General features: G+C 38.3%; 1 protein-coding gene across 2 annotated transcripts; it reads left to right on the top strand.

Annotated features, from left to right (window-relative positions):
* The first annotated feature begins 1,710 nt into the window (after window positions 1–1,710).
* LOC137734724 (mechanosensitive ion channel protein 1, mitochondrial) lies at window positions 1,711–5,545 on the top strand. Of its 2 annotated transcripts, none has more exons than XM_068473990.1 (7): window positions 1,711–1,773; window positions 2,156–3,093; window positions 3,202–3,479; window positions 3,759–3,859; window positions 4,557–4,664; window positions 4,871–5,092; window positions 5,171–5,545. In XM_068473990.1, the coding sequence occupies exons 2-7, from the start codon at window positions 2,267–2,269 to the stop codon at window positions 5,270–5,272; spliced, it is 1,638 nt and encodes a 545-aa protein (XP_068330091.1). In that variant the 5' UTR covers window positions 1,711–1,773; window positions 2,156–2,266; the 3' UTR covers window positions 5,273–5,545. The 2 variants fall into 2 exon arrangements, with proteins under 2 accessions (XP_068330091.1, XP_068330094.1); XM_068473993.1 differs by having other exon boundaries at window positions 1,766–1,851.
* The last annotated feature ends 2,718 nt before the right edge of the window (window positions 5,546–8,263 follow it).

Raw genomic sequence — 8,263 nt, 5'->3', positions numbered from 1 at the left:
TCAAGACACTTATAACTTTTGTGATTAAGGGTGTAACCCAAGAATACACGTAGTTTGTTTTTTTTTGGATCCACTTAGAGGTAGTGTAGGGCTTTAACCAAGAAAAGCAACTTGGAGATAGTGAAGGCTCCGAACAGTCCCTCTACTAAAGGTACTAGAGCTCATCTCCATTGGAAGCACCAAGTCTTCACATTTAAGGAAATACAATGGTAGGACTGTTTTTAGGACACCAATATAGATGCTCTTAAACGTCTAGAGCATAGGTTGGTTAGGTATAATATTATGATAAATTATTTTTCATATCTGGGTCAAAGGCAAACAACAATAATAAATTATAATAAATCAAAATTATATGAGAGTTCGATTGCTATAAAATACTGACATTTATGATGACAGCAACAATCATTTCGTGTTAATGAAAACAAGCATTAATATGTCACGATAGTGTTTTTTTTTGTCAAAGATTGAACTATGTGGCACTCTGAAGGGTATAATAGAGTAAGACTAATCCTTGGTGGGACCCAGAAAGACTAAAAGCATTTCAACTCACATCTGGCAACAATCCAATGGCACAGATAGGCCTGTAAACGGGTCGGATTTATTGAGTTTGGACCGAGTTCAATCCGACCTGTTAAGCTAACGGATCATCCGAACCCGACCCGTTAAGCTATCGGGTCATCCGAACCCAACCTGTTAAGCTAAAAAATCACCAATTTCACCCATTAACAATTTTTATTTTTATTTTTTCCAATACAATTACACATTAACTACAAGGATTTATAAAAGGGTGCTGACTTGGATATCTAGTTTAGTTTTTGTTGCACATGAAAGCCCTTCGCAAGTGTTGACCCAAAGTCTGGCATCGACCTGCACATGAGCCTTCCGCAAGCGTTGCAAAGATGGCAAGCCAATGAAGGTACTTCTAGGATGTTTGATGATATGTCCTCTCAAACGTAATCAAGCATCCCTTCAAAACCTTCCAGATTTGCTGACTCATTTGATTCAAGGGATTGTCGATGATAAAAAAGGAAATAGACTATAACATTTTGGAACCAAGAAAAAGAATCTCGAAAGTTGGGATGAGGAAGATATGATCAAGTAAAGCAGTAGGTATCACAAGAAAAAGAAACTTAAACATCCTTAACGAACAGGTGCTAACGGGTTGATCCAAAGTGACCCGTTATTTAATGGGTTGTTAACGAGTTCACTGATTAACGACCTGACCCGTTAAGCATCTACCTAAATACTAATATTAACGGATCGAGTCAGGTCCAAAATGCAAGTCCTAGACACAAATCATCCCAAAACTTTCAGCCAAGGAATCACATATGTTTTTACTAACTTCGTGCCTCAAACCAGAAAGTAAACGTGACTTGAAAGCGTACCGTAATTTCACTAACCACTTGCAGTGGTTAAAATTTAGGCGTGATAATATAAAGTACTGCTTGTTAAAAATAAAATAAAAATAAAATAATTGGAGAAATTGGTTCGTTGCAAATTTACAATTAGATCCGACTCATTCAGCCTATTTTTCTTCACCGTTAGATTATCATACTAACATGTCAGTCAAAACCATCGGACCAGAAGGAAAGAATCGGAAGCTGTAGCAGCGCTTGCTCGTCACATCATTCTTTACACCGCCTTCTCTTTTATACGCAGCGGAGGTCCGAAGCTATCTCGGCTTTTCGTATTTCCCAAGCAAGTAAAGAAGCTCGCTCGCTCTTCTGGGTCTCTCAGTATGTCCATGTAGACCGCCAAAATCAACCGTCGCAGGTCGGTACCACCAATCCCCACTATAATTCTCTGTTTGGTTGCCCAGAAAACGACTTAAAAGAAACCCAGCATTACAAGGTTCAAAAATAGTTTTTTAGCTTTTTATTTAAAGGAATTTAAGAAAAATTCTGATCTTTGGAGACCAACTTGAAAGAAAGAGTTTATTGATTCATGGGTTTTGTCTTGTTTTTGGTTTATCTTGACTTTCTCAGCATCCAAACAGGGGTCTAGGATTTATGTTCAAATGTGTAGTCAGCATTGTTAAGCTTGAATCCATGCGTTATTACCTGAACTACATTAGATTTTGACTGGGTTTTTGCATTTTGTTTCTATAATCACTATTAGTGATTTACTTTCTCTATTTTTCAACCCAAATTTGCAGATTAAGATGCCATGAGAGTTTTATTGGATTCAATCAGGTCCTCTTAAGCTTGTAGAGATCGAACAATGCCCTTATTATTGTAGCATATTCTGCTATACTAAGTTTTCGGTAATGGCTGGAGTTAGGCTTTCCATGTTGAAATCACTTCGCAATTCTACCCCTTGCTCTCTGAACTCGCAGTCCTTTCAGTCGTATACTTCTTATTGGAAAATTGTGAACTACACTGATCCGGGTCATATAAGACCAGCCTATGCTTTTGTAAATCGGAGTTACCATTCGAAGGAAACACAATCTCATAACACCTTTGCAAAGGCTCATTCTAGAGCATTGGGTTCTGAATCATTTATCAATATCCAATCTTACAGTACGAAACCCATTTCAGCATTTTCATCTACATTGTCGAGTACACAGATTAGGGGTGCTACTCCACTGGCTTTGATAAACCCAATTTTTAGTAGCCGTTCATACTCATCATTTTTCGGTAGCAATGCTGATAAAACTGGGGAACCAGGACTAGGAGTTCCGGCTGCTTCTGGTGGAAGTGAAGTGGATGTTGGTAATAGTGGCATTGTTGGAAGTGACTGGGTTGGCAAGTTTAAGGATGCATGGCAGAGTGCATTGGATGCGGCAACTTTTACTGGACAGAAGGCTAAAGAAACCTCCACTGAACTGTCTCCTTATATTCAGCAGTTGCTGGATTCAAATCCACATCTTAGAAATGTGGTTGTTCCTGTTGGTTGTACTTTGGCAGGTACTATATTTGCTTGGTTGGTGATGCCGAGGCTTTTCAGGAGATTTCACAATTACGGAAATCAAGGGCGTGCTGCTTTGCTATCTGCAAGTCCATCTGAAGAGCAAGTTCCATATGAGAAAAGTTTTTGGGGTGCTTTGGAGGACCCAGTGCGATATCTAGTTACGTTCATGGCATTTTCTCAAATGTTAGTGGTTCCAACTTCCAGTATATGCTTCATAATCATTTTTCTATTCACATTTATGCAGTTTCGTTTTCTACATTGTTGAGTGATTAAGATGACTTTGATTTGCAGTGCCGTGATGGTAGCACCAACCACTATAGCTGCGCAGTATCTTGCACCAGCATGGAGAGGTGCAGTTATCCTTTCATTTGTGTGGTTTCTACATCGGTGGAAGACAAACGTGTTCACTCGTGCATTAGAAACTCAAACTTTGCCTGGTCTTGATCGGGACAAGTTGCTAGCTATGGACAACATTTCATCCGTTGGTCTTTTTGTGATTGGGATAATGGCTTTAGCTGAGGCATGTGGGGTGGCTGTACAATCAATTTTGACAGTTGGTGGCATAGGAGGTGAGGATTTGCTTCTGATTACATATTCTTTTCATCTCTATTTCATTCATGAAAGTTACAAAAGTTTGCAAGTAAGATTTTAAATTTGCTTTCTTTGTAATACTTATGTTGTTATAATATGTAAAGATAGTTATTGGTTTTAGTTTGGACCTGAAGGTTGCATCTCTTGATTTTATGACAGCTACATATATGGATGCTTATTTTGGGATTGAACTGTTATTCAATTATTGCCATTAATATTATAAAAACCTGAATTTTTCCCTGCTGCACTTAATGCAGGAGTTGCTACTGCATTTGCTGCCAGAGACATCCTTGGAAATGTTCTGAGTGGGTTGTCTATGCAGTTTTCAAAGCCGTTTTCACTTGGAGATACTATAAAAGTATGTTTCTATGTGTTTCTTGGTGCATTTCAGCTACTTGATTTCATTTGTCATTTTCATAGGCAAAGTTTTTTGTTTTTTTTTTTTTTTTTTTTTTTTTTTGTTCTCTCTCTTTCTTAAGCACCGATTTCCTGTGATCTAGTTAGAGAACTGTGCCTCGAGTGCCATCGTTTCTCCAAGTTTGAGCACCATAATGAGATTAAGGAAATATTCAGGTTGTACGAATTACCATGTCAGCATGACCAGGGTAGATTTACATAGTTCAATTTTCTTTATTTGTTGACTGTTGCAGAATTGTGCAATCATTACAAGTATCGAGCATCTTTTAGTCGGCCCCTGGGTGGCTACATTGTACAGTGATCTCAACCCAACATTGAATAGAACAACACTTGTTTCTGAATGGTTAGCCATTTAGGAAATGAAGATTTAGATTTAATAATCCTCATTTGCAATTTAACTAGTTTTATGCTTGTTTCGTTCTAACTCTCTTTGCAAGTGTTATAAATTATTAGCCAAACATAATCATAGATTTATTCAAATAAGTAAAGGGATCTGTCGTTCATTGGGTAGACATTTACCGTCTTGTACTTGTTCCGACTCAATGATTTCTGGTATTTTGTGTGATATTTAATGTAGTATCTGCTTCCTCCTTTTGGTACTTTGTTTCTTCACGGTGTTAAAAATGTACTTATTGCAGGCTGGATCTATTGAAGGTCAAGTGGTGGAAATGGGACTTACTACTACTTGTTTACTGAATGCCGAGAAGTTCCCTGTCATAGTTCCTAATTCACTCTTTTCTAGTCAGGTTGGTGCTTTTCTATTTTTGGTATAACACTTAGAGATGGGCACCTATTATGCTGAAAACCATCAATCATTTAAGGTTGAAATGACCAAAGTTCATCGTACAAGTACAGCCAGGGTATGGATTAACCTTAAAATAGCGGCTTGATCAACCCATTTAGACTGTTTTCTTTCTACAGTATCTCAGATAGTTTCATGTACATTTTGTAGGTAATTGTGAACAAGTCACGTGCGCAATGGCGTGCCATTGTCACCAAAATTCCCCTGCAAATTAATGATTTGGATAAGATTCCCCAGATATCAACTGATATAAAGAGCATGCTAAGGTCACACTCGAAGGTGTTCTTGGGAAAGGAGGCCCCTTACTGTTTCCTGTCTCGTTTAGAAAGTTCATTTGCTGAATTGACTCTCGGATGTAACCTCAAACATATGGTAAGCCCTGTTCCCTTCAATATTCTTATTACACTGATTGGTTCAGCATATGCTTCAATGTTTGTTTTGTGATTATAGAGCAAAGGAGAGCTATACTCTACTGAAGAAGAGATTATCCTGCGCTCGGCTCAGATAATTAAGGAGCATGGTGCTAAGCTGGGCAGCACCTACCAGATATGACCACTCAGTAACCTCGAAAATGGCATTTTGGAACTCTGCATTTGGTACATCTCTTTCAAGATATATTTGACTGTCATCTTACTGAGAAGAGTTTTTCATGAAAATATGAGTCACTACACCTTACACTAGTTTGTCATAGTTTTTATTGAGTTGCCAAGAAAGCTGAAAATAGGATCCATTGTGAAATATCCATTGCTATGTGGTCCATGTAGAAACTTCGAAGCTGAATTTTTTTTGTTGACACACGTCTCAATGTTAAACCTTTCGTTTTTACTCTTTGATTCAAGGTTAAACCTTTATTGTCTGTTTTAAAGATTATATTGGGTCATTATGCATTGTATGGCGGGTGGAGATTGGACTGTTGCATAAATCATGTTTCACAGGTTAAACCAAACATTATCATGCAAATTTCCCAGTGTCATTCCTATCCTTTGATACTACACATCATGTCCAATTCTGTCAAAATTGGTTGTACGTGTGGCACGTGATTAATGTCGGTCGAACATATTTTGCTTTGAAAGCTAATTATATGCGTGTAACGCCATTTATTTCAACTAAATTCTGTGTAAAGTTTGATATTAGGGACCAAATTGATGTGTAGTAACAATTTATCAAAGGATGAGAACGACATTGATGGAAATATCTTTGATAACTACTTAGCATTGAATGATATAAGAATGAATGGCTGAGACTGAAAATAAAGATCTAAACAATTGCATAAATCAAATATAATAACTAAAACACTTGTACATTGAAGTAACACCCGACTTTGATTTGGAACTTTTGGGACCAAATTGATGAGTTTTGCGTAGTACCAAGTGGCTTGTCATCAGGTTAACTTGCTTGCTTGTCCACAGTAACATCTACGACATCAATCAACATTCGTAGACGACAGCCATTATTAGTTGAGCAATAGTCATGAACTCTTATTACGATTGGTCAAGCCTTTTTCCCCTTACGTGCTCTCTTGGGATTTTTCTTTTTTTATTTTTTATTTTTTTTTGGGGGTTTGAAAAATAGGGTTAAAAGCAAAAATCCAAACAAACCTACTCAATAATAAATTTAGATTGAGACATCCTAAGTTGATCCTCATGAATAAAATTAATTGAACAAGGAGTATCAGGATAAAAATTACCTAAATCTAGATCAAGGTTATAGGTCGCTAAATTATCCGCCACAAAGTACTCTTTGTAGATATGTTGAAGTTCGCATTGCTAAGATCTTAAAAGCAATTCTTGGCAGGCCAAAACAAAGGGATCTAAAGAATGATTACATTTGAATCATATAATATAATACAGGAGAATCAACATAAATAATTAAACATGTGTATAGAAAGTAAGAAAAAGTGTAGAAATGATTTCCTAAAAGAAAAGAAAGGAAAGAAAAAGTGGGTAAAGTGGGGGATGTAGACATCGAAATTTCAGTCAAATAAATGTTTACCAATACATTAAAGTTTCGACATGTCAGCGCATACGTGGCATGCGCCAGGTGTCTCACAAATTGTACACATGAATGTGACCCATCAAAATCGAATTAGTCATCAAGAAAGCTGTCAACACTTGGCAGAAAGAAATTATTTGATTTTAATTTAATTTAATCGAATATTAATTGATGGAGATAAATCACGAACCAGCCTAGAAATCGAGTCCTGATTCTTTCGTCAATTAATCAAGCCCACAATCAAGGCCAAATCCATCCGTAGTCAAGGCTTGGAAAGTCTATAAATAGGAGGCCCCAAAACAAAGAAAGGGGTCCAAAAATCATTTCACGCCCAGACGCTGAAGCTTTAAAAATTTAAAGCTCTCAAGCATCCAAACACTCAAACACTCAAGTAGACTCGGAAAACCTTTCGTGTTCTTCATCAAATCTTGTGAAGAACCACCAAGCACCCCTACACGTGCCGGTTCCTCCATTGCCAAGAGCCAAAACCTTGTGGCATTCGTTCATCCAAGATTAAGTCATTGCGACACTTGGATCAATAACCTACACATCACACATCTTTCAGAGATCGAATCAAAGGAAACTTGTAAACAGAGATTGTAACCCTACAAATTCATAAATACAAACATTTACTTTCTACACGTGTTCTTGTCTCATTTGTCACAGGATTTTCGTGTTTACAAATTTGGCATGCCTGATGGGATATCTCTACCTCTCGTCTCTTTCTCTGTTCAAGAAATCCAAGCACACTATAAACTTAATGGCATTAAAGAAGGGACAAGCCGTTCTTGCAACCAAGGGAATGAGCATCAGCACATTTGCCGTAAGCGGAGAATCCATTGGTGTCATAACTCGGAGCAAGGCGATGGCAGTCGCCATTCTTCAACATGCCACTTCAAAGTTGGTGTTGCTGAGGAATCAAGGGGAGCATCAAAGGCGCGAGCCCGTCATCAGCCTGGCCTTATTGGGCCCACCGAAGCATGTTGCTATGACACGTGTGAGGACACCTCAGAGTAGTAAGCAAGGTTCATTCACGTCAAAAGGTTCACGAAGCACTCCTTGTCACCAACTTTGGACGCAGACTCATGCGTAGGATCCTGCCGTGAATTACCAACCAACAACCGCCGCACGGAGACTTTGCCAGCACCTTCGATGTCTAAAGGAGAGTCACATTCTTTGGTTGTGCAAGTCATGACCACCAACGCCACCTTCATTAAGGAGCAACTTGCACAAATGAACAAGGCGATCGTGAAGCTAACAAAGACTGTCGAGGAAAAAGACGTGCAGATCGCTACACTCATGAGTAGGTTGGAATCGCAACATGATGGAGAAGTTGACTCTGATCCAAAGAAGAATCAGCATGACGAGGAGTCTGGCGAGGAAGAGCGTATCATATCGACAAAGCTGGATGGAAACAAAAGCCAGAGTCCAAAGCCACATCAATGAGCTTTCTTTCCATCCAACAACTTCAAGACATTATCACAAACACCATCAAGGCACAATATAGAGGCACTTTTAGGGATGCATTGATGTACTCAAAGCCATACACCA

The sequence above is a fragment of the Pyrus communis genome, chromosome 5 (assembly GCF_963583255.1).
Source record: "Pyrus communis chromosome 5, drPyrComm1.1, whole genome shotgun sequence".
Classification (NCBI taxonomy): Eukaryota; Viridiplantae; Streptophyta; class Magnoliopsida; order Rosales; family Rosaceae; genus Pyrus; species Pyrus communis.
The sequence above is the reverse complement of the archived record's forward strand: the minus strand, read 5'-3'. Positions and strand labels throughout refer to the sequence as shown.

Bases quoted from the DNA above. Each gene is read 5' to 3' on its own strand.
- LOC137734724 (XM_068473990.1), top strand. From the start codon at position 2,267: ATGGCTGGAGTTAGGCTTTCCATGTTGAAATCACTTCGCAATTCTACC. The intron at 3,480-3,758 runs GTGAGGATTTGC...CACTTAATGCAG, and splicing joins GACAGTTGGTGGCATAGGAG to GAGTTGCTACTGCATTTGCT. The intron at 5,093-5,170 runs GTAAGCCCTGTT...TTGTGATTATAG, and splicing joins GATGTAACCTCAAACATATG to AGCAAAGGAGAGCTATACTC.